Raw genomic sequence first — 26,656 nt, forward strand, 5'->3', positions numbered from 1 at the left:
GGGCTGTCTGGAGTTTTATATGATTTAAACCTGACAGTTATAGGACCTGAGGCTGATGAGGTCTGATTGGAAATTAGCTCTGGGAGGAATTAATTTCTTCTCAGCTCTGTTTTGTGTTTGTGCTGCTGCTGCCATCTACTGGGAAAACTGTGTAACAGACAGACGAACACTTGAAAACACCAGCAGATATTTGCACGTTTGCTGTTTTCTCTCAGGTAGTTTATCTTTCTATGGTCAAAGATGGCAACCAATGAGGAGGTTGACACTTCATAACACAATTTTCTCATCCACTTTTTGTATGGAATCAGAATATGACTTAAAAGACAGACATACACATTATTAGCTACAGATCTATCTGTTTTTTGTTGGTCCCCGGGCGCTGCACCGCGGCTGCCCACTGCTCCTCAGGGATGGGTTAAATGCAGAGAAAGAATTTCACTGTACAAGCTGTATATGTGACTAATAAAGTACCTTTACCTTGTCTTGACTTGTTTTCATCATCATCATGTATACCATTCTCATGTTAATGTGCATAAAATGCTGTGTGTATTGTAAAACACCACACTACATGATACTGAACATGCAGCTCATTTGAATGACAGATTCAGTCATTTTCTGTACTGTATATATCATGCGAGTTATCAGTCTTCCATGATACAGCTCATAACTTGCATTGTCTGGACCACCACTGCCTCCTACATGACACACTGTTAAAAAACAGTTGTTTCATTGGATTACATCGACAGTTACGACCCTAAGACAATCACTGAAAGTCCAGCTGCCCTCAACTCAACTGTTCTTGGAGAAGGATGAATGAGGTGGATGAGACGAGAATCTTCACAGACATTTCAATGAATGATCAATTTACCACTATGAATCTGAGTAACATGAGGTAGTAGTGATGTACGTATATACATACCAGGAGCAATGACCACTTTATTCAGAGAAAAGTCCAGCAAGGCCTTTCAGTAACAAAGACCTGTTTTATTTGACTATAATATTACATAATTACACAATAATAGACTAACAGCATTGCAGTCTATTTGTCTTTTCTCTTCAGAACACTGATGAATGCATCTTTAGGAACGTCTATGTTGCCGATACGTCTCATCTTCTTTTTGCCCTCTGCCTGTCTCTTCAGCAGCTTCATCTTGCGTGTTATGTCTCCACCGTACTACCAAGTGAAAGAAATTTGTGATCATTCAGAGTTTGATGTACAGATGTAGATTCAACAACTTTCAGAATTAGAAAAAATCTTTACTTACACATTTAGCAAGAACATTCTTTCTGTACGCCTTTATTCTGAAAGACCAACGCAGTAGGTTACTAACTTTAGTACATCTCATACACAAAGACAATTCAATATGCTTAATGTTGAGCATAGTGACAGTTTTGTACTACATAAAGTATTATTCAAACAAAGCTTGTGACAGAGGCTATACTTACGTCTCCCTTGCAATGACCTTACTTCCAATAGCTGCCTGTACAGCTATCTCAAACATCTGCCTCGGTATGGAGTCTTTGAGTCGCTCACACATGGCTTTCCCTGACGTGTATGCACGGTCTCTGTGATGAAAACAACAGTCAGAACCATAAAGAGCTTCCCTCTGCTCCTCTGCTGTCAAAATGAGAGCTGCCCATAAAATCAGATGTTGGATTAAATCTGCTCCACTCAACACGTCACTTCAGCAGCACGACACACGTGTACGTCTGTTCTCCCCATAAATGCACGCACCTCTTTGAGTAACAACAAGATACATCACATGTCCATGTTTATTTTAACCCTGGTTGATGCTGGAGCTGGTTTTATCAGTTTAAAATTCCCCAGCAGACAAATCTGTGCACCATAAAGAAGCAGGATGCCAAGACACATGTCATGGCAAATAGCACTTTAGCACATATCACTTTAATTAGCACTGTAGCACTTTATAACTGTTCTGTAATCTCTTGGTCCCCTTACTACTTCTTTGGCCAATTAACATATGTTTGTGTAAGATGTCAAGGTGTATCATGATGCATTGTTCTATTGTCGTAGTCCAAGAGGCATCTTGTGCTTTTATCTTCACTGTTTTTATGTCTAACATCAACCTGCCAATGGGACTGGGGATGGCTACAATCCCACATATTTACACGACAGTGTTCATCAATATGTACTGTTCCCATTGTAAAATCAAATCAAATCTGAAATGTCAGATATCAGACCAGGGTTTACCATGTTAGATAAAAAAAATCCTTAAAGGGAAAATTATGAAGAATAATATTTAATGGGGTAATTTTAGTGCAGTAAAATCTCTATTATATTTTTTTTACTCACATTTTTTATTTTTCATGATTATTCTGACTATTTTAAGGTTATTTAAATACACTTAGCATAGGACATCACATTATCTATGTCCATAAATGCTGCTATATGGATAGATTGTTGCCAGAACTAGTGCAATGACAACAAAGTATTTTGAATCTTCAATGGAAATGGTTTCTTAAGGCCATAAAACAGTCAGATTTTTTTCACTGACAGTGTCATGTGCAGCTGAAAAGAAGAATTCAATACTTTGTGCTTCTCAAACTTCAGCCAGAAGACGAGTTAGCTAGCAAGACCAACTAGACTTCACTTTCACAACATAATCAGAAACATGTTACAGTATATGTTAATGTGTGAGCTTTACAGGTGTTGGTAAGAGTATTTTTTCTTTGCAAAGAGCCAGGCTAGCACTTCAATTTTATCTGACAGTCCTTATATTAAGCTAAGTTAATCAGTGTGTTAGCTTTTGCTTCACAGATAGTGTGTAATAATGAGAGGTATTTATCTTCTCATCTGTTTCTCATTAAGAGGATGGATACAACTATTTCCCAAAATGTTGAATTGCTCTTGAATGATCGGAGCACTTCACACTAGAAAGCCACTGTTCACGTTACAGCTGCAAATGAACCACGCTTATATACACTAATGCTTTTCTAGTCGTATTGACGGCTCACAGCAGTTTACACTACAAGTTCACCCATTCGCTCTCACGTTAAGTCACACTATCTGATGATATCTCTCAGGCAATCTGAATTTCAGTATCTTGTCTGTGAAAACTTCAACGTGCGGACAGCAGGAGCTAGAGATCAGACCACCGATCTCCCCTCAACAAGCTGCTGCACAGTGTATAGGTCTCCACATCTGGCAGAGACAAATGGCTTCTCTGCTCGGCAGCACATCCTCGCCTCACTTTGGTCTGGTCACGTACCATAAATTTCAGTCCCTCCCTGTAAACGATATTCTGCTCTGTGATTGGTGCTCTGCCCTTAAAGAATAACAGAGTGACTCCTCAGCCCCAAGGCTTACAGTACAAATGGCCAGAGAGTATCCCGTGTAGGTGAGGCGTAGCGCCCTTCAATTAGCAAGGACTGAGCTGGCTGCTGTCCTGACTCTGACAGTAAGTACATTAAATATAGATCTGCAGTGCGTCATCACTTCTTGCCTGGGAAGTTACTCTATTGTCCTTGTCATAAATGGAGTGAAGTCCTTGTCCAATGTGTAAAGTCACCGCAACAGATAATGTTAACACAGACTGCCAAGAGGCCATATTTTAATGTTGAATACATTTCATGCTCCATAGGCTCAGAAGAATTACCCTGCTAATACAGGACCATAAAACCTTGCAATTATGTGATCTACTATAAAATCTTCAGTTTAGTCTTTGTGGCAGTGCTTGGTAATAATTAAGCAGTGATGGAGACAATGGGAAAATGCTTTCAAAAGGGTTATTCTATTTAATCGCTGTTACCTAACATCACCTTTAGCTATTGTTGTTACTAACCTGTGCACAATTGTGGTGAGTTCCTCCACCGGCCGCCCATTCAGCAGAATGTCCATCTTTATCAAATCGGCAGCCTGGTAGCCGGCGTTCTCGTAATCAAAGCTGCAGAGTGGGAGATAAATCTTGGTCAGCTGAACGCATGGCATACCTTCACACTATCAAAGACTTGATCTAAATAAGACTCGGTGAAAGGTACAACACACAGGCACACGCTTCTTTTATGTATCACATTTTTTCCAAATAATAACATTTATCTCCCTCCTAAGAGACAGAACCCATTAAATATTTTTAACAAATATACATACAGAGAGTTTGACTATGCAAAAATTCACACGATGTGCTTATGACTGACTATTTTCTACAGTTTGTGTTCAATTTTACCTCGCATATCCAGAAGACATTGATTTGAGGAGGTCATAGAAATCCACAACAATTTCATTTAGTGGGAAGATATACTTCATCATGACGCGCTGGTCGTCTATGTACACCATGTTCTTCTGGACAGCTCTGCGATTCTTTGAGAAGATGCGGAAAAGTTTAATCACAAAAATGAATACATCTTTTCAACAGAGAAGGACAATTATTTGTTTCCTTTTGTTTCCTAGCACAGAGGAGTTTTTTCTCTCTCTCTCTCTTCAGCTCCAGACCAATTTGCACAGTGTAAAAAGCATGGATGCACTCTAATATCTCCTGTCAAACTCCATTTTCCAACAGGCTTGAGAATCAGGCCAACCCGCCTGTAAGTGTTTAGAGACATTATCCCTAACTGGCTTAAAGAGAAAAAAGTCTGCACGTTAAATAAGAGGTTTACAAGGCAGATACACGACAGAGGAACATAAACAATGAAAATGAGCTCTTGTATGGTTCAGAGATCATTTCCCTCTCACCAAGCACAGAGTCATGATCTTCCCAGTGTAAGTATCAGGAGCCAGAATGGTCCCGAGCACCATGGGCTCCAAGTACTGCGACACGACCGATCTCTCTGGGAACTGGGCGGGGTTCACGATGGTGATCTCCTCACTGCCGTGTTCCTGTGAAGAGAGAAACAACATGAAATCAACCTGCAAACAGAACCAGTACAGACATACATTATTTTATAGTTAAACCCCAAACCAGTCACTACACCAGTGGTTCCCAACCTTTTTTGGCTCGTGACCCCGTTGTGACATCACAAATTTCTGGCGACCCCACCGTCAATCAAGAAGCGCCAGCTCAAATATTTTCATATGCTGCATTTTACAATACAATACAATAAATCTTTATTGTCCACCCTGTTGGAAAACTGCCTTTGCCAATTGCCATTGCCATTTTATTTGAACTCGATTTATATTCGAGAAAGTGAAAGTACAGAATACAGTTGTTTAAGATTGTGTGTGCATTGTTTTACATAATCATAATTTTTAAAAGAATAATAATTAGTTTAAAAAATATTTTTATCAGTAATGTTATTTTTTTTTTTAGCAATTACTAGACATTTCCGGCGACCCCATTTGAATTCCAGGCGACCCCATGTGGGATCCCAACCCCAAGGTTGAAAAACACTGCACTATAAAATAATTGTTTTATTTAGTCTTTTACATTTACAGAACCTAACCTTCACAGTCAATACCTTTATTGTACTGTACACCATTACTACTTTCACAGCTTGAGGAATAACACGTCTTCATAATTTGTCAAAAAATAATAATCTAAAATCCTGACCCTCAACATCCAGCTGTCTCTGTGATGAGGAAAAATATCTTGTTGTTTCTAAAGAAACTCCAGGTAAACACATTTATATTTTCAAAACTGGCTGTGATTTTGCCTCTGCTAAAGTAAAATGCCTGTGAAATGATTGTCCTCGTCCCCATCAAGAGTCTCTCCCATATGTCATGTCGCAGGAGAGCGAGGCAGTGACACCAGGGAGCCTCCGTTTAGCATCAATTTCCAAGTCAGTCAAAACTTTTTCGCTAAAACGAGAGCAGAAGCCAGGCCCCTCTGTCGCCAGCAGAGAATATAGGAGCAGAAGGTGGCTCTTACCTTAATGAGCTTGGCTGATGAGAGGACAGCTTTGTAGGGCACCGTGGGCGCTGTTACTATAACAGAGGCATTATATTCCTGCTCCAGCCTCTGATTGAACACCTCCATATGGAGAAGGCCCAGGAAGCCAAGTCTGCGGGGGGATGGAGGTCCACAGGTTCACCCAAGATTTACAGTTGGTGCTCATGCTTTTTAATTACAAAGAGACTCTTTGGAAAGAGTTCAAGAGTGAGGGAGACTTATTGCCACTGAAGAGTTGTACTTCCAAATGATCTAAATCACTGCCACTGGTGGAATCAAATCTACATCATCTGGCTTGGTAATATGACCTGTTACGATACATAAACTCATACTTGGATGCCCATTTTGGCATCATCACCATGTTCAAAAGAAAGTAGAAACTTCCCCCAAGTTCTCTATTTTAAAAGAAACTTCTCTCCAACAAATTAAAGAGGAACTATGTAAGTCTGGTTGCTTTTCCGCTGTTTTGCTAAACATATACAATGTTATGATGTGTATATTTGTGTAGTTTAATCTGTCATAAACAAGAGATTATGGGTTACGGGCCACGTTTGTGTCGAGAGACAAGAGCCTCCATTCTCCCTTGTAACAAATTAAGCCATTTACTAAACCATCACAATTACTCCAATCCAAAGCTGTTTAATTAAGGTAAAAATGTAGCAGAGTTAAGCTACAAATCCTGCATAGTTCTTCTTTAAGTGAAAAAACATATAAACATAATGAAGTCTGGCTTTACCTCTGTGGCTGCACTGCTCTTAAACATCCACGTCTTTGTTCTCATTTGCCGGTACAGTATATGCAGTACAATCCCCACTCCTCAGGCTGGGGATTGTAAAGCTACTTTTTATTCTAATACATAATGTCCTCACCTCCAGCCTGCCCCCAGGGCCAGACTGCTGTCTCTCTGCACTGTGACACTTGAGTCATTCAGGGTCAGTCTCTCAATGGCACTGCGAAGGCCCGGGTATTCTGACTGGTCCATCGGATACATGCCTGAGGGACAGTGGGGAAAAAAGGCAGAGTGCATATCATCAGCAAGAGTTTTTTCAGTTGGAAAGCACTGGCTGTACTTTACTGTGCTTGTGAAACATGCGCCAATGGGGTTTTATGTATGTTTATATGCATGTGAGTGTGTGCGTGCTTGTGTGTAAAGCAGTTGCTGCTGATAAGAGCAGTTCTTACCAGCAAAGACCATGGCTTTAGCAGGTTTAAACCCTGGAAGAGCCTTCACTGGCTGCTCCTGGTGGTACAGTGTGTCACCAATCTGGGCCTCCTTCACATCTTTCATCCCTGCTATTATGTAGCCCACCTGGCCTGCAAAGCTGCACAACAACCCAACTCAGACAGTCAAACTGGCACAATGTAAACAACCATCGCAGTGGACAGATGGACCAATGTTCAACAGATTCCACTGTTTATCTACTGTGTGGACTTGAGCTTATTACAGCCACAGCTATGCACATACAGTAGGCCCAACCAGAATCAGATTTTAAGCCATGTATTGTATGACTGATCTCATGATATTTTATCCAGAATTTTGAGTGTAGCTCAGCAGAAAATAATGTATTTAAAAAATGTTATTATTGCACAACAAATGGGTAACAAGTGTATCAAAGCACTGCAGAAAATGATTACTTTCAATTTCCTGTACTGAGTAAATCAAGTATTAAATAATACAAATAATTATACTAAACAAAAATATAAGATTACACTTTCATGTTTTTGACTTTTTTTTACAAGTTAAAATGAGAGATTAAACTTAAAATATAATATATTCAATAAAATATGAATTGTGATTTATGAATATAGGTATAGTATAAATTCTCTATATTACATATAGTATATACACCATGGTGAATATCCAAATTACAGGAGCAGCATTTTTTTTTCTTGATAAAGGTAAAAAACATGTAGTAAAGTTGTTGTGCATTAATGCACTATAACAATTTTGTTGCTATAGCAACACCGTGGACAACCAAAGCATAACTCTCTGACGTAAAGCGACAAGTCGGTACAAGACCCAACAAACATTCAATCATCAATTTTACATTGTTGAATATTAGAAAAGAAAAAAGACTATTCACACTGATATTGCATAATTGCATTTATAGTATCTGCCCATATAAATTGTAAGACGCTTTTTGGATATTGTGCAGCCCTAATGTATATAAACTTTATATAATTATTGACTACTCAGCTTGTTATTTTTAAAAAATAATTAATTATTCAATTGTTTGGTCTGTAAAATTGTAAGAAACGTTAATGTCATAAACATAAATATGTATATAAACATGTTAATGTTTATATACATATTTATGTTTATGTTATAAACATGTTAATGTTTATATACATATTTATGTTTATGTTATAAACATGTTAATGTTTATATACATATTTATGTTTATGTTTATTTATGTGTTATTTACATGTGATTTAAAATGCAGCATATCTTTCCTGCGCAGAGGCTGGAACCCGCACATGTTTAACATTTTTTCTATTAAAATTTAAAAAATCAAATGATGAATTAACTTTCAATACATTCAGTTAGTCGGCTGTGAAATTGATTAATCATTTCAGCTTTAATCCCATATCAGATAGATTGTATGAAATGCTGAATGTAAGAGAAGAGAAGAAGATGAACAGCACATACAGCTTCTGTGTGGGGTGCTCATCTGGTCGGAGAAGCCCCAGCTCGTTGACCTCGTATGTTTTGCCGAGATGCGCCGACACGATCTTGTCCCCTTTTCTGACCCGACCTCCAAACACAGCGATGTTGGCCACCACTCCTCTGTAGTGGTCGAAATTGGAGTCAAACACGAGGGCTTTGAAGGGGTCTTCGGTGCTTGCCACTGGCCTGACGGTGAGCATGGAAAAAAAAAGAAGCTTCAGCTGTTGCTTTGATGTCAAACGTGTTTCCTGTGAGAAATGAAACCACCTGAGCTTCTTACGGTGGAATCCTGTCCACGACAGCCTGGAGAACCATTTCAACGTTTGTTCCCTGTTTAGCTGAGATCTGAAAGACATGAGATCATAAATCAACACACACCTCTTAGAAATACACAGCTTCTGTGGGACTTACATACATGTAATGCTCCGGCTCACCCGAATGCATTCCTCACGGGGGAGATCAAACACCTTTTCAATCTGGGACTCCACTCTCTCTGGATCAGCATTTTTCAAATCAATCTGCGGGAGAAAATGTCAGAACATCATCACCTACCACACGTCATTCAAGCAGGAAAACAATGTGTGATCACAGCAAACCCTGGCAGGTCTCATTGTACCTTGTTGATGACGGGGATGATCGTCAGCTGAGCTTCGAAAGCCAAGTAGAAGTTAGCCACCGTTTGTGCTTGGATGCCCTTCACATGACAATAAAAGATTAATAACAGCATGACATGCAGGAAGTACCGTCACTGTAATCCACTCAGAAAGCCATGTTTTGTACCTGATTGGCATCGACAATCAACAGGACACCCTGGCATGCAGAAATGGATCGAGAAACCTCATAACTGAAGTCGACATGACCCTGGAGAGAGAGTTATAGAGTTATAGTCGTGCAACGTGTAAAAGTTTTCTGTGTCTTGTCTATTCAATAAAAAGTTTTAAGAGTCACACACATACAACTGTCAGTCAGTGGGTGAGTGAGCAAGATGTTCTCAACTCTGCTATCCTTATATGTAAGTGGATGGACCATTCATGTGGACCTGAAATCTCCCATCATTCAACTAAGGCACAATTAATTAAAATATACAATTAATCAATAATCAAATTCAGTGTGCAAGTGTAATATCCGAATCACAGGAGCTGTTTTTGTTTTTATTAACAGATAAAACTTCTGACATTGTTGTACATCCAGCTTACAAATCAAAATCCCCAGACATAAAAGCAACAAAAACTACATCATCATAATTTGAAAACCAAATGAGAAATCGTTTAAACTAAAGTGCATATCAAAATGTATCAAACAATCAATCAATATCTGGCAAAAATGATCACAGTATGATTCTTGTATGCATATCCTGCAACCCTACATGCAACAATTTTATATCAGAAATTCAATATACAGTAGTAGGTATTCTATATAAATCTGCCTTCATCACTGAGAGGTTTGTGAAGTATAAATGAAAGAAAAAAAGGATCTATCAACAACATCTTACAGCTTCAAATCAGACTGTGAAAACGTGACATGTTTTCCCCGTCAGGACTTACAGGTGTGTCGATGAGGTTGAGGAGGTACTGCTCTCCCTGGTGACTGTAGAACAACGAGGCCGTCTGGGCCTTCACCGTGATGCCCCTCTCTCTCTCCACCTGAAGCTTGTCCAGCACCTGTTTGTTCTTCTCAGTCTTTGCTATGGCACCTGAGGTGGAGACAAACATGACCGATCATAAAGAAACACAACCACCAGTCAGACAGTCACAAATCGACTCCTGTGGTATGACGTAGGCCTGTACCTGTCATCTCCAGCAGCCTGTCAGCCAGCGTGCTTTTCCCATGGTCAATGTGAGCAATGATGCAGAAATTCCTGATTTTGTCTGCAGGAAACTTGGACAAGTCCATCGTCGCCTTCAGAATAAAGTAAAAGAAAATAAAGTGTTACAGTAACTCAAGTCAATGCAGGATTCATGTTTTGGGATAGATCAATTATTATGTCTCTTTCTGATTAGGGGCAGTAATGACCATTTATTGTAACCTTCATGAAGTTTTTTTTATTTGTAGCGTTTGTGTCTTTGCATGTGTTTTCTGTAGAGCCCTCTAGGCCACCGTACCTTCTCCATGAAATAAACATTTTGAAAACAGTGTGGAATACCGGTACATGTAAGTGTGAATCAGTAAGAGAGCAGGCACATGGACATTGGACAGCAGCAGTGATGTGATAGCAAACACAGATCTGACAGGTGCTGTCGTACCTGCTTGTCTGTCTGTGTGCTGCTGCTGACCATCCTGAAGCCGCTGGAGAAAACGGGCAGCCCCTTCATCCAGCGGTGTCTCAACACTGTGCACGTCCAGCTGTAGTTCAGTATTTTCTTCCTGTACATTTTGAAGTGCAGACCTCGTCTTAGCAGAGGAGAGAGGACCAGAGGAGCCGACATGTTTTCGTTGAGCTAGCATCAGTTAGCATTAGCTCAGCGCTGCTAACTGTAAACACCGGGCTGCGGTCACAGCGTCGCCGCCGGACAAACCGGACCAGCGACTGGGTGAATAATAATCATAATACACGAGACTGTGAGGTAAACAGTCCTGTAATAACCCCGGTGCATGAGCTCCTAGGGTGCTGACATCTTGGATGACAGTTCGCCCGCAAAGACTTGTGGGAAATGCTGTTGATTTTTACACCAAAGATGATTAAACGAAGAAAGATGAGTTTCTACACTGACTTCCGTTTGTTTGTTCGTGTTTTAAATTCCTGTCAGAGCACAACAAAAGACCTAAGTGAGAGATGAGTATTTGTCCTTCTGAACATGATTTGAATTATCCAGACTGGACTGTTTAGTAGGTCACTAGAAATGCGCCTTTTATTTCTATTTTTTTCCTTCTCATATGTAGGCCTATTTGCTTTGAAATCATATGTCTGTAAGGAAAACGGTGGGGGATGTGGGGGGTGGGCACCTGTGTAGCCTATTATTGAAACGACATGTAGGCTAAAGTAAATCAGTAGCCTAAATTAAAGTGGAATAAAAACTAAAGTAAGGTAGGCTAGGTAGAAAAAGAAGAAATTTGCCTTTGAAAGCACCAAGGTGGGAGAGGATTGCTATCTTGACAAGCTTTTATCTTTGGGTACCTTTAGACAGGCGGAAGTCCCGCCCACTCCATCTCTCAGATGAAGGATAAAAATGGATATCAGTTGCTATGACAACGAAGCTGCCTCGCGCACAAGAATAGATCCCTGCTTCTCTTCTTTGTGCAACCAGAGATAATAATAAGCCTCTATTAGCCCTGTCATGTAATCATCTTTTGTACATTTGAGACTTTTGCACCGAGGATTGCCTTTGATTGAAAGAGCTGAGCGTCTGTTTCTCTTGCAGACAATAAAAGCCTGTTCTTGCAAAAACCCCACTGATCATTGGACAGCACTTGGCCTACCTGTTTTGAAGACATTACCAGTCTCTTAGTGCCTCCCCCACTGAGCTCCTGCTGCATTATAAAAGGGTTTTACTACAGTTTCCAACCTGTTAATGTCTTTCTATAATTAAAAATGGCAGCTGGGAATTGGTTGTCTTTCAAACATGTTAGTGTTCCACGTTAATATCTATCGAGCAATAAAAAATAACATGTCTTGGTTAAAAAAAAACATAACTAAAACAGATAAACCTGAATTGTTGGTGTCAGTTTCGATGACCATCAAGAAAAGGGGGATAATTAAGCAAACAGATTAACAAGCAAGTTGGAGACGTCTTAGAGGGATCAGGAAATGTCTCAAAAGACACATTTTTTTCATATTTTTGCTAATCCTTTGGCAAAATGTTTCTTAGTGCTGTGGCTTATTCATGTCTCACATGCAAAGACAATTTGTTGTGAGAGACACAAATAGAAGAATGTGCATTAGGCCTACCTTAATTTTACCTCTCAAATGAATTTTACCCAATATAGCTAACAGTTAGTTACAGCGAAAGGGTTCATAGTGCCTGTTTCTATAGGCTAGACAATTGAAACAAAGTTCTTATGCAAGACATGAGTGTAATAAGGTTTAGCAGTAGCCTACCTTGACATGTTTTGACGAAAGTAATAATTAGTTATAGGCCTACAGTAGTAATAAAGCCTCTGTGTATCTTTAAAGGAGTCATACAGTAGGCTATTAATTATAGTTGACCACATTAGTTCTCACAGTCAATGTGTGAAACATTTAGGGCTCTCTGTGTCCCTCTCATAGACTGTAAAAAGAATGGACGTAGCATCCGTGACGTCACCCATTGGTTTTGGGGAGTCGTTTTTGTGACTCAAATATGGCGGCCTGAACAGCGCCATGTTGGATTGGCCGGCCGAGAACCCGCCCACTGGCCTCGAGGCAGCTGTCCACGGAGCTGCTCGGACCTGTCACTCAACGTTTCCGCGCCCTGATTGGCCAGAATTTTAACCTAATAACAGTAAAACTATAGAGTTAAAAAAAAATTCACCCCCCTCAGAGTGTGTGCGGGGGTAGAAACTATCGATTGAGACGAAAAAACGTTCTGACACCAGGCTTTTAACATGTTTACTGAGGATGTAAAGTCGGCGATTTTAACATGGGGGTCTATGGGGAATGCTCCCTTCTGACACCAGCCCCCAGAGGAATCCGAGGGGATTGCAGTTTTTTGAACGCGGAAGTGAGCTTCACTTCTCAGACCGACAACTGCCCCCTTGGTCCCTCTCTCAAATCCTCTGACTTGCCTGGTATTGCACTATGTAACTTAACGCCTCCCCGTGAAAACATGTTGCTTCATGGCAACACATCATACACCAACACCTCTCACACAGCTGTAAGAAGCGAGCTAGCTCACTATTCTATGTTCATGATGACAGAGACACCAAAAGGAGACAGAAGAAGCAGCGAGAGGAACTGGATGAGGGGAAATGTTGAACTGGATTTTTTTTTTTACCATAGGGGAACCCCGACAGCAAAGAACTCTTTTTTTTAAAAGCTTCAATAATGTTAGTTGATGTGTTTGCCTTTAGATCCTAGGGATGTCTTTAAGATAGTTGACCATGTCACTGGTGATGACTCTTTACCTCAGATGGTCAAACAGGTGTGGATTTGTTCTGTCACATAAAGTCTCCAAACAGGCTCTTACCAAGACATCTTTCTATCTTAAACGTCTATACCGTCCAATACAACCCAGAGGATTATTTCCTGAGTTAGCGCCCCAATGATGGCAGGAGATATGCAGCAAATAAAACACAGTTAAGAAATAAACAAACTACTTCATGATATGATAATTCTTTGATCTGTTTGTTTGGATTCAGAAAAATAAATAAAACTACTCAGGTAAGTTAAGGAAAACATTATTATTTCCATTTTAGTAGAATTTTGTTAAGGTTAGAGGACCATTGTGATCATGGTTACAATGATAAGGATGTGGTAAGGTAGGCTACAATCATTGTGGCTTGGAAACTAGACAGGACTGTGCTCCACTCACAGTCTCCGTCGCTTCACCAACCATCGTAACAATGGTGATTTTTTCTGCTATGGCGTCACAGTGTCTCTCATAATGTTTCTTGACATGTCATTAGCCATGTAGACGTGAGAGGACGACCCCTCGTCCACATCCCTGGGTGGTGAACTATCCATGCAGCAGCACACGGAGCAGGGTCGGCTGTGGAGCGGGGAGACGGCGCTCAGAGGACAGGAGGCCTCACAGTGGGGCGGTGGAGAGATCAGGCAGGAAGAGGAAACTTCAGCGAGCTTTGCGTTACAGCTCGGTGCCACAGGGCTTTCTGTGGGTCTTACCAGCACACTTGTAATGATACTTTCTGGCAGCACTGGTTGAGAGCATCCTCTCCTGCTGTAGAAGGGCTGAGCTGCTTCACTCATGCTCTCATGATCTGACTGAGCTGTGTGAGTTATAAACATCCAGTTAGAAATCGGTTCTTGAAGAGACCTCTGTGTGAAAGATAAGCCTAAAAAATATGAATTAAGCTCTTAATTGGTGTATTCAGTTATGTATTTTGGCAATTTCTTCCTGCTTGCCCTATCTGGTGAGCTCTGAGTTTATAAGACAAAATGCTTAGCTTGCAATGTAATGCCAGCTCCTGTGGTTTTGTTAAACCTCACTGAAGCAGTCGTTACTAAAAAATAAATGTTTCTCTTGCTTGCAGTTAACATGTGGTAATATATTTGTGTCAAGAAGTGCCCAATACCAATTAAACTCAGACAAAAGACAGATTTTCTTTTTTAAAAAGACGTACAGTGTAAAAGAAGTAGAAACTGTTCATTTCATGACTGAAATACAGATGTCTTTCAACAGCTTCTCTGGCTATTTAGTTTACAAGTGATAATTCAAAAAAGAGCCTGAGCAGTACATGAATGTAAATGTGGTACAGAAATGCTAAATCATCCTCCAGAAAGCTTAATTTATACCTCAGTTCTAATATATCACACACCATGGTCTTCTATAAAAAAAATAATAATATAAAGGTATCATACTTGTGTTACACGTCCAAAGACATTACAAAGATTAGATGTATAGAATTGAAATGATATGTGTTTTATTAGAAACTGTGCACTGATTCAAGCATCCACCTCGTGAACAATCATTTTATCTGGAATGTTTAAGTCTATAAGGACGTTGGAGAAAAAACAGAATTCAAAATAAGTAAATCCAACAAACGTAATTTGTAAAAAATAAATAAAAATCCTAGATTTCATCTTCATGCAAAGTTTGATTCAACAATCAAATCAAGTCAAATAAAGTTGAAATACTGACGTGAAGCAGTCTGGCTACTGATATGGGGCTGCACGCGATTTGTCTGGTCAGGACACAGCGGACGTGGCAGAGATGCATACAAATCAGATTTGTACAATACTTTTTTTTGCTTTCTCTTATGTGTTTTGAGGGAAAATTAACTGGTGAAACAAAATTTTCCAAAGTTCAGCTCCGTGCTTTGATGATTTTTTTCACTGCTGTACCTCACGCTATAAGAAAGCACATGGTTTGTCCCTGTTATCCTGTGAGTGACGAGGACTGTATATGGCTTCTGAGAACCTGTATAAGAATATGAGCTGAAACTACAAACCTGTGATAATTTCATAATACTCCATTTCATTTACTCCCAAAATCCTCAGTGTGACTCTTTCACTTCAGGCCTGTTACAGTAAAGATTTGTTGGCAGAGAAATGTGACTATTAAAAGAACTTCCACTCGCAATTTACTGAAGTTCACATTGGCACAAAACAGGTTTCTGTTTACAATCCAGTTCCTTTCATATCTGTAATTACTTCAAAATAGCTGGTGGGAGCACAAAATGTGTTGGAAATAGTCAGACAGTGACTATGGATAATGAGCACGGCACACAGCTACACACTGACTAATCCACACTGTCCTCCAGAGTTAGTACCACTGTTGGTTAGCCAAAAGAAATCTATGAATTTCCAATGATTTTAGACATGTTCTCACACGATGGAGAGTGCATACATGTAAACTAAACTGTAAATATTATATAAAATTATCTGAACCTTCCAAAAAAAATAAATTGATAATGAAAATGTGTTTTACGCTTGTCAGTGTGCTTGTGAAGCAACATGTTTATCTTTTTCTTATTTATCACCTCATAAATTATTTGTCCCTTTACCAGAGTCCTTATACTGTTACTGCTAATACTGCGTTGGTCACATTTCTCAAAGTAAAGAACGTCAAAGGTCAACAGGTCAAGAGCTGCTGGACACTAAAACTGAGCTACAGAGTGAAAACTAGACTTAGATTTATGATGTGACCAAAAAGTAAAAGTAAACAGGATGATAGTGTTACTGATGCTGTCTCTCAATAATACAGTATTTCCATATGATGTTGCACTCAAAATGGTCAAAGGACTTGGGTGTAAACGTTTATCCTCAACAGTTGCCATCGTGGCTACAGAAGGGGAAGGACCACAGCATGTTTTCAAATATTGGAAACACAATGACAAATGTAATGATAACACATTCTTGGCACTGATGGCAGATTGATTTCCCACGAAACATAGTTTGGTTCAAAACCTTCACCTTAAAAGGACAGAAAATAATAATAATCTCTACACGCAGTTTCTAAACATTTTGAACAGTTCTGAACATCTTCAACAAAATCAACGCACCCACTTCCGAGAGCCTACAGTAAACGTGACCAAAACCAAGGCAAACTCACAGCTGAACTTGGCCACAGTGTCACAGAGGGGCTGATATGTTTACACCAACCAACAGGCTGGAAGCTTGACTGTTGAAAAGCCTGAAGACGTTCATAATTAACACGTCGTACACACAGAACCCTTTAGACAAAACTGACATGTGAAGATGATAGTTTCTGTTGTCTTAAGATGAGCAAATTGAATGTGTGAATGTGGTTGTCAAAATAGACATTTTGGACCAAATGATGTTCCATAATATCCACGTCTTATTACACACAGGAACATGCAGGGAAGTAAAACGTCCAGTTTAAGTGAGAAATGTAGACAGCAGTGTGACAATGCCGGTCACTTATTGCAGTTGTCATTTTTGATGAATGCATTTTTGAACATGGGAAACTGCAGGCTGGTTCAGTTGATGATGTTTTTTTTGAATTTCATAGACTTTCATTCTGTTGTAAAGTCAAATGTCTCTGGTAATATTGAATTATTGGGGCTTATATTATAAAATACAATTAACAGCTTATGTTCCTGTAGGAAAAGACAAACTGACTGTACGGCCCTGCCAGCAGCACTGATTATACTTCACAGCATCAACTTGTAAACAAAGCTTTAGATAAAGATCAAAATTACTTCCTATTCTATATTTTAAGATTCATGATTGATTTACCGGTACATGGCTTCAGTTTTAGCTTTTAACCCCTCAACACATTTAACCCCGTTTCTTGTGTCTTTTGTTCCCAAAATGATTATTTTCTTTACTTTTTAAATAGATATTTTTCTGTAATCCAAAATCATATCACTACAGTGACTATGCTGTATGACAAGCACAAGCACACTTTAAAAAAAAAAAAAAAACAGTTTTTTGGTTTGGAGTAGTCCAGTGATTCTGGAGGTCAGTGTACGGTTACAGCCCCATACCTGTAGTCACAGATAATAAAACAACTTTTACACTGTAACAATATTATACAAGTGTGTTTTTGCATTGGCTTGGACAGAAAAACGCCACTCTTAGATGGCAAAGACAGAAAGAAATATGATATAAGCAGTCCCCTTTCACTCAAAAGAAAAATATATATACTATAATATCAAGAGTGGGCATTACCAGCAAAACAACACATTTATAAGTAATCTTAAATAAAATGTATGTGTTAATGTTTACTCTTCATTTCACTTGTATGTACAGTGACCACATACTGTAACTGGAAACATACTTTCAAGGAAATATGCACTCTAATCGAAGTAATCACACAATATGTCACCATGAAACCATGAATATAAATATACATACATTTACAAAAGCCAGGCTTCTCAAAAGTGCTGCAGACGGTGTAGAAAACAGGCGGAGATAGAGGATCACACAGCAATCCAGGACTTGACTCTGCAAAGGTATGTGTACACAGTTGCTGGAGGTATTTGGTTCGTCTCTTTGTCCCCAGACCAAAACCCATGAAAAGTGGTCTCTAATTAGAGGGAACCATATCCTTTATAACGGGTTCTCTGTTTAAGTAGGTGGCCCAGTAAACCAGGTTGAAGCTGCCAAAGAGAACTGGAAACAAAACCCTTGACATCCTGTCAATTTTGCTAACACTGTTGAATGTCTTCTTGCTTTCTGGGGCTTTTCCGTCTGCTTTGGCCTTGTTGGGCTCCAGAGTGCCACCTTTGGCGATGGTTGGCAGCGTGCTGGAGTCCTTGGTAATGTTAGGCGCGTAGTTGGCCACTGCTACAGCGTAGGCGTTATTCTTCTTGACGACAGACGCCCTCTCTTTTTTCTGTGGAAACACGACAAGGATTAGGCAAAAGCAACCTCCCCTGTCACCATCTATCCATGAATCTGAAGCACATGTAAATGAAGCGGCGCTGTGGCAATGGTCCCGGTCCTGGTAATGGATGTAGCACATTGTGCAGTGTCAGGATGAAGAACAGCGACGGCCACATATGTCAACGGCTTGTTGAGGTCACTCTATAACTTTCCACACTTTTTCAGCTTTGCAGCTATTGTGGAGGTTTATAGTAAACAGCAGATTGGCTGTTATACAGTTTTGCAGTCAGTCACAGAGAGTAGGAAGCAGTATACATTAACAGACCATAAAACTGCCCCTGAAATGGAGATAAGATAAGACAAAACTCTTCTAAAAGGTCTGTCAGGTACACTATATTATATACAGCTTCATAATAAAAAAACAAAAGGTGAAATGCACCTAGTTTTACAGTTATATCGTTAAAAAAAAGGTTAAATGCACCTAGTTTTACAGTTATCACTTAAAAAAGAAAAAAGGATATTTTTTTAATCTCAGTTTTTATTTCTCTGTAAGAGATTTCTGCTGTTCTCGCTACACCATGTAAAAAACCAAATGAAAAAAAGTCACATGATCTGTTTTTTCTGAATACACTTCATAATTTGTAAATTTCTTAAACCTGTTTTTCAGTTAAGATCTCTAGCTAAGTAATCCAAAGTAACTCGGCCCACATCTATTTAAAGTGGTGTATTTACATGAATAAATATATTTGACTTACTATTAATTTTAGTCTCTGCAATATAACACTATTGTGAATCTATGTCTGTCCTGTAAGATTTGTCTTGACAGCTACATTACCACAGTGGTAGAAACAGAGTCACTGTCCTGCAGCAGTTAGGCCGTAAGTGCTTTGCCGTGGGGCACATCGTAGTTAAACGAGAAGAGTGCACTGGTGGCACTTAAAGGTTTAAAACCATTTTCCTCTGGAATACTAATACTGCAGAACTAATCAGTCATCTTGTTCTTTCAAACGTACATGTTCTCATGTTGGAGTTTGGTTTGTGGAGGGTTAAAGCAGCCATTATCACTGCTTCCCTCAGCATCTAACAAATGATTTTAAACCTCCGATTTCCAATATGCAAGTGTTGCCTTCCTCTGTACAATGCTAATGAATTCTCTTTGAAAACGGAGCCTATCAAAAAGACATGTTTTTGTCCTCATTACCTTGTCATTCACTACACTCTTTCCATCCCAAGCCCAGCCTCGCTTTGTGAAGTAATTGACAGTGGCAAACTCAATCAAAGCGGAGAAGACAAAGGCGTAGCAGACGGCAATGAACCAGTCCATGGCAGTGGCATAAGCGACCTTGGGGAGGGAGTTCCTCGCACTTATACTGAGTGTTGTCATTGTGAGGACGGTGGTGACACCTGGAGGTACGAGAGGAAAACAGGGTTTTATTAGATAATTATCACGAGGTTCAGATGGAAATAACACACAGATACAGTATATACATAACAAAGAGATAAATCATAAGAATGCATCACTTTCACTGTCACTCTCTTCTTCTCAAAGCGACTGTTTTACCCTTTCTAGGATAATAGTGTTAGTCATTAGTGCGCTTTGTGCCTTTACAGTGTAAGGTTACTATTAGCCTACTCTGCACTAATAACCACTGACCTTCAGTTATGCATTAACTGTTTGGTAGCTTTGGGTTTGTTGGCCCAGTTTATTCTTGACTTCTGTACCTGTTTTTTCCTCTGTGAGCTGGTCACTCTGAGGTCACTGCCATTAGTTCCACTCGGCTTACAAACAAGTCCAGCAGCAGCAGCTTGTCCAACTAGATTGAAAAAGCACTGAAGCATCGAGAAATGTTTCCTCTTTTTTCTTTATCCTGTTTTCTCCTGCATTTGTCATCAAGTTTCAGCCGTTTGCTGTTTTCATCCCTCGTGCTGACAGAGGCTGGGAGGAACTCCATGTCCCATCATGTGTGTTGAGATCACACATTTATAACGCTGGGCTTAAATTACATGAGTGCTGTTGGGAATTGGGTTGTTTCAATAAGACACAGGCTTATCGCCCCCCACAATAAACAGACAAACAAACATAGATAGAAAAGAACAGTGTAACCATCAGTGATAAAGTCAAACACTTACCAAACACAGTCCGAGCTGGCACCGACTCTCTGTTCAGCCAGAAGGACACTTGGGAAAGAATGACGGTCATGATGCACGGGAGATAAGTCTGGATGACAAAGTAGCCGATCTTCCTCTTCAGGTGGAAATGAGCCATCATCACAGTGTATTCACCTGTTGACACAAGGGTCAGGGTCAATTAAAAAAACAAAACAAAACAGAAAAAAAAGAAACAGCATCACCACGCCTGCTTCTGCTACCAATTACAATGTGGTGCATTTCAATGATGTAGTGATATAAACAGTAATCTCCAACTGTACAGCCCGTTATGGATGCAGCAGAACCAGCTGTATAATTTTTTTTATTCATTGTCAAAATGTGGAGTTTTCATTACCCACAATGCAACTCGACAACTCACAGCTGGGTTGGACATCCAGATGTGTTATGCTACAGTAGTACTGGCTGATGGCAAAGCAGTGGACCACAAATGTCTGGTGGCATCTCTTCTCTCTGACTCCGGTGATGTCACCTCAGACCATTTATCAGATTTATTTGGGGGCTTTAGAAAACGTTTTTCACTTACTCCACCGTTAGTGAAAGGTTGGCATTGAAAATGTTAATTTAGTTAAAATACTTTTACTAAATTTCAGAGATTCAAAAGTAAAACCCTCAATGCAGAAAAGACTGTTCAGTGAGTGATACTGCATTGTTTATTAATGATGTAGCTGGTTGAACTGAAGATACTTTTAATGGGAGATTTAATCTTTAACAATGTATCACATTTTAAAAGCTGATAATGCCTTATACTTAAAATATGAATAAGTAAATAGCAGCTGTAAATTTTAATGGTAGTAGAGTGAAAAGTGCAATATTTCCTTTGACTTCTAATGAGGTAGAATATATTAAGAAACTTCAGTAAAGTAAAAAAACAAACAAACAAAAAAACAGTATACATCTGCTTGCCTACATTGTATAAGTATTTATTGTCCATCTTTTACTAATCTCTCATTATTTTATCTACCCAGTTGTGCACTGACAGTTTCTGGTATTGTGCGCAGATATAACACATTGTTATTGTCTGGAAAAAAGCGTGAACTATACTGATTTATTAGAATTAAAAGCTAAATCATTGTTATTAAAGTGGAGGGAGGAGATTCCACCTGCCTCAAACATGGCAACTAAATCCTTCAATTTTCTTTCCTCTATATTTCTGGTTTTGCTACATGTTATTTATGATTAAAATCATTTTTAAAAGACACACACATAAAGTGAAGGCTATAATGGCTGTGTGAATGTGTTTGAACACTACTTTGAACATAGGATTTCCGTATGCATGTGCAACCCTCCACCTCCCTTTATGTCCATATTATATCAGTAGAAAATGACATGTTTATATAAGGAACTTGAAGGATGCAGCTTTAATAAGCCAGCCCAGTCTTCTACATAGATTAGACAGTGTACTTCAGCTGTTAACAGCACATATTTGTCATAATAATCCATCTGTACATAGAAAAGTAGGCAGCATGATTTCCTAGCCACCGACCAAAGCCTAATAGCTGACAAGGCCGTGAAACAGTGCCAGCGCTGCAGCAGCAGGCAGGCCAAATAGAAGATATCTCAAAGAGAAGCCAAGATTAGACACGAGAAGAAAAAGATGTGTTACCCATGGCAACAGAACAGAGAAACATAGCTCATTTCCTGCAATTCTGAAATGAAGGCCTTGATACACGCTGCCACTTGGCAAGAGGAAAGTCCTTTTCAGCAGTAGGAAGAGGGGGTGGGGGTGTCAATTCCAAGGACTAATCCCAAAAGATATTTTATTCCCTCTTTCTTTTATGGAAGTGTAGTTGTATTGGCTGTATTTCTAGCAGTTATATGAGGACCAATTCTCTCCCTGTCACCACACACACGCACGCACGCACGCACACACACACACACACACACACACACACACAAACACACACACGCACACAAAGCGCTATACACTAACTCAGCCACTGGAATTTAGAGGAATCGAGCGCACACTCTCTGCACCCTATGGAGCTCTATATCTTCTGTAATTTAATTTGCATGCCAGCCCCGTTGCCTGTGTTGTGGATGGGGGAGGAGGATGTACATGTACAAGCAAGGAATTCACTGTATGTGGCTGAATTTCCTCTAGAGAAGCCGGTGATCGCTTCACCGAGAGAAGAGACAGTAATTATAGCATGAAGATGGTAATCGCATCATGTATCCTACAGATGTAGGAAACACGGTTGGTGGCTAACGCCACAGGAATACCTCACGCGTTCAACTGTCCGACAGAGGGCACAGGCAACAAGCTTTGTAATCAGAGTCTAAGTGAGAATCGATCCATCAGGTCAAAGCGGTTTGTCAATGTGGTGTTACATGTAGTAATTGCTGCTACAGTATATTTTGTCTGATTTCATGTTCTGAGAGGGTCTGTTAATGTGAGTCAGTGTCTCTTATACTGTACAAGAAAATCAAGTGGAAAGACTTCCATTAAGTTTGGAAGCTTATAACAGTCTTATATCAAACTGAATGACTACAGCCAAGGAGAAGATCTCATGTAGCACCTAACTCTATGGGTGTGTTTTATTTGAAGCAGAGATATAGGGGAGAGTGGGGTAAAGTGAGACACTTTTTACATTTGCTCCCCTCTAAGCGAGCTAAAATGATTTATCAGTAAAATTTACACATTTCCCATTAATTCAGGATGTTGCCTAGCAATGGAAATTATCAGAATGTATTCAGGACGAAGGACAGTGAAAATATGATTGTTTAAAAAAAAGTGGTCTTGTGTCTCACTTTACCCCAGCTCAGGGGTAAACTGAGACAGACTAGAGAAATCAATGGGGTAAACTGATCCACTTACTTTTTCTTCTCTGAAACTACCATAACAACACATGTTGTAGCAGTTAGAGTCCTGACAGCTAGCTTGACAACCACACTTCCCAAAATTAACGTCGGACTAGTAACAGAATCATGGGGATTGGTCAATTAAGCACTTTTGTTTTCTCAACACAAAGTGACTCAAGAACAAAATCAAATACAACACAAAATGTTTTAATTAACATTCAAATGACAGATAGAATCAGTTAGATAGTCTGGGGGTCAGATTGTAAGACCCGACAATTGTGACCATTTCGATCAAAAGTCCTCTTGTGTGTGGGGGGAGCCGACAAAGTGGAATGTGACTAAAATTGAATGTAACCAATATTAAGCGAGCTGACTGAAGAGCCTTTACCCCAACACCCCCATTTTAGAAAAAATTACCTCTCTTAGAAATTCAGGCTAATTTTCAGCCAGCATCATCACATGGTTTTATGTGTTGGTAGTTCATCATCATGTATCATATAAGTTTTTCTACCTGAATCAATTTGCTTTGGCACAACAGTTGATTAAGTTGACAGCAAGAAAATTGACTTTTACATGCAAAAATAACATTTTTGTGAAAAACAAACATGCTTTCCACAGCATCATGAGGTCCTCTCCTTCATGACCATGGGGAAATGGGAGGGGCCATAAATGTGTTCTGTTTTCTAGATACAGGGGGTGTCTCACATTACCCGGTGTCTCACATTACCCCACTCTCCCCTACTGTATGCTACAAATAAAATGATGAAAACTAACCCTTTTATGATGAGGCAAAGGTTTGAGCAGTGGTTCCCAAACAATGGACGACAACCCTCTACCCGTGTCACAGAGGTAAAGGAGATCAACAAATCTATTTAGGTAAAACAGATGTGGACCACCAACGTTTCTGAGATCTTCAAGTGGCTCGTGGTTGGAAAAGGTCAAGGATGTTTGTTGTCATGCTGATAATAACACGTGGTTGAAGCCACTTGAATGTAAGCTTCTTATTTTTGGAGTATTTGCTGGAAAAAGTTTGATCGTTTCTAGAAGTCTCGCAACAATAAAATGTAACTGAGTGGTTTTTTTATAGAGAGACTGTCTTCATCCTACATTTACCATCATGCAGCTTCATAGTGTTGTCTGACTGTCCCTGGTACTCCACACCCCCACCCCAACAGGCTCATCATCACAACGTAGTACTTCTGCAAAAACTCCCAACAACCTACCACAAACACATTCAGCCAACACAAAGATCAGTAGAGCTGCTACTGTGATAGCGAGTGAAAACTAGAAAAAGCATTTCCAAGAATGGAAATGGTGTGACTGCTGATAGCAACTGAACGCTGTTGCAGAATTAGCAAATAGTGCAAGCAGTGATCACCATACAAATGTTTGACCAAGGTCAGAATTGAACCCACAACCTCATGGTCATTAGACTTCCACTCTGCCTCTAGGCCACAGTGCACACACAGTTGCAGAGATTGTTGTCTGTTAATGATCTGCACACTGTCAACATCAAGAAAGCTTGAGAGTCAAGCTTGAATGACTTAGAATGAAAATTTCTGTGAATTTCAGGCTGAGAGCAGCAGTTTCAACATGAAGCAAGTTATCAGAAGTCAACAGAGGACGACTGGGAAAATAATTCACTATAATTGTTGTTGAGGCAAGATTTGAACCAGCAACCTTCAGGTCTCCAGACCAGCAAGCTAACCACTAGGCTACAGACAGAGACAGTATGTGAGGGGTAAAGAAAACCTTTGATAAGAGGATCACTGGCTTCTGCTTAAAAAAAAAAAAGTAAGGAATCGTGGCAGAAAAAGTTAAATATTTGAAAAAGTATAAATAGTTAAAAAGAGAAAAGTAATGCCGATAAAGTTCAAAAAAAGCTGCACGTTTTGATATATGAATTGTTGAAATAGCACAACACCTAACACACTAACCATATGGCCACAGAGAACCTGAGTTACAATGAGCTTTATACTATGAGGAATCAAAGACTGTCCAATGACAGCTGAATAATTGGAATCAAAAGTCAAGCAATGATGTGAAATGACTGAGGCAGGAATCGAACCCATGACCATATGATCACTAAACCTTTACTCTGCCACTCGGCTACAGAGAGCACACTGCTTTCAAGACTGTTGTCATTCATTGTAATGTGATGATGTGCTGCAAACTGGTATGAGTAATCAAGGAGCTAACAAACACCTGTAACCAATTGAAGGCGGTGGAGGAGAGCAGAATTCAACATAACATAACAAGAGTTCTTCCCTTGGATTCGAACCAGTGACCTTGGGGTTGGGAAGCAGTTACCCTACCCCCTACACTACAGTGGAGTTGTGGTGAAGAGAGGTTGAGACTTTGATGAATGTGAGATTTTTCAATGATTCTTAAAATAAAGAGAAATTAGTATAAATTAGCCACACCAAGCAAGAAGAGGACTTTTTTGTGACCTGTGACTATTTTTTGGTGAATTAAAATGAATTAAAAAGCACTTAACAGCAAGTTACAAAGTTGAGCTCCTTCTCCTGCTGCTGTGAAAAAAATACATTGAGCTGAATGAGAGCAGAGAGCTCCCTGGCTGCATTTAAAAAATATTTAAAATTATTATCTAAGTCTCTTTGCATTTTTGACCAGAATTTTAGCCAGAAGACAAGTGTGGCTACAAAACTGGAGAAAATAATTTGTCTAGAGTTTAATTTGTGGCCGTGCTGACAGTTTAGCCAGAAAAACTCTAGAATGTTTTTTTGCCTCTATCCACTCTGACACCACTCTAGCTCTGCTCGTTAGACGCAACACACACACATTATAAAGCTGAAAAAAATCAGAAAAAGTTAAATATTTTAAAAAGTATAAAGAGTTAAAAAGAGAAAAGTAATGCCGATAAAGTCCAGAAAAAGCTGCACGTTTTGATATATGAATTGTTGAAATAGCACAAAGTATGAAGGACTAGAAGAAGACCGTAAAAAGGCGGAAGAAAATGGCCAAACAGAAGAACAATAGTGTGACTGCTTCAGCAGTCACACTAAATACTAATTGATGCTTAACTGGAAAGTAGAACCTATGATTTGACCAAAAACAATAATGTCTTGAAGTGGCTATAATCAATATTAAACATTAACATGACTTCCGTTTGTATACGCTGTTAACTGTTTTAGAGTCTTTCAGCTTCTTGCTTTAGTCTCTGTTTTGGTTCAGTCTCTCTGCTTTCGTTTGGTGTTTATTCAGTAGGCAACTGTTTCTGGAGAAAAACCTACTCAGTGCTACTTTCTCAACAACACACTGTAAGACAAA

General features: G+C 39.5%; 2 protein-coding genes across 3 annotated transcripts in view; both read right to left on the minus strand.

The window, feature by feature from the left end:
* Window positions 1-809: 809 nt before the first annotated feature.
* Window positions 810-11,155, minus strand: guf1 (GTP binding elongation factor GUF1). Its single transcript, XM_085788489.1, has 17 exons — window positions 10,755-11,155; window positions 10,299-10,410; window positions 10,056-10,204; window positions 9,292-9,372; window positions 9,128-9,205; window positions 8,946-9,029; window positions 8,792-8,856; window positions 8,494-8,697; window positions 7,026-7,165; window positions 6,713-6,836; window positions 5,823-5,955; window positions 4,691-4,834; window positions 4,185-4,318; window positions 3,804-3,905; window positions 1,447-1,566; window positions 1,266-1,302; window positions 810-1,174 (listed from the first exon to the last, which is right to left on the minus strand). Exons 1-17 carry the CDS (start codon window positions 10,935-10,937, stop codon window positions 1,040-1,042), a joined length of 2,025 nt encoding a protein of 674 aa, XP_085644615.1. The 5' UTR covers window positions 10,938-11,155; the 3' UTR covers window positions 810-1,039.
* A 6,336-nt stretch (window positions 11,156-17,491) lies between these two features.
* Window positions 17,492-26,656, minus strand: part of gabra2b (gamma-aminobutyric acid type A receptor subunit alpha2b) — a 29,718-nt gene continuing 20,553 nt past the window's right edge. For both annotated transcript variants that reach the window (XM_085788491.1, XM_085788490.1), the window contains exons 8-10: window positions 20,528-20,680; window positions 19,599-19,801; window positions 17,492-18,407 (exon numbers count right to left, since the gene is read on the minus strand). In XM_085788491.1, coding sequence (XP_085644617.1) covers window positions 18,099-18,407; window positions 19,599-19,801; window positions 20,528-20,680 — 665 coding nt within the window. In that variant the 3' untranslated portion in view covers window positions 17,492-18,098. The remainder of the gene's footprint in view (window positions 18,408-19,598; window positions 19,802-20,527; window positions 20,681-26,656) is intronic.

This window comes from Trachurus japonicus, chromosome 10 (assembly GCF_045865225.1).
Source record: "Trachurus japonicus isolate A0001 chromosome 10, Traja_1.0".
Lineage (NCBI taxonomy): Eukaryota > Metazoa > Chordata > Actinopteri > Carangiformes > Carangidae > Trachurus > Trachurus japonicus.

Coding starts and splice junctions, on each gene's coding strand:
- guf1 (XM_085788489.1), bottom strand. CDS start 10,937: ATGTCGGCTCCTCTGGTCCTCTCTCCTCTGCTAAGACGAGGTCTGCAC. Junction 10,411..10,754: donor GCACACAGACAGACAAGCAG/GTACGACAGCAC, acceptor TTTATTCTGAAG/GCGACGATGGACTTGTCCAA. Junction 3,906..4,184: donor ATGTCTTCTGGATATGCGAG/GTAAAATTGAAC, acceptor CCCACTCTGCAG/CTTTGATTACGAGAACGCCG.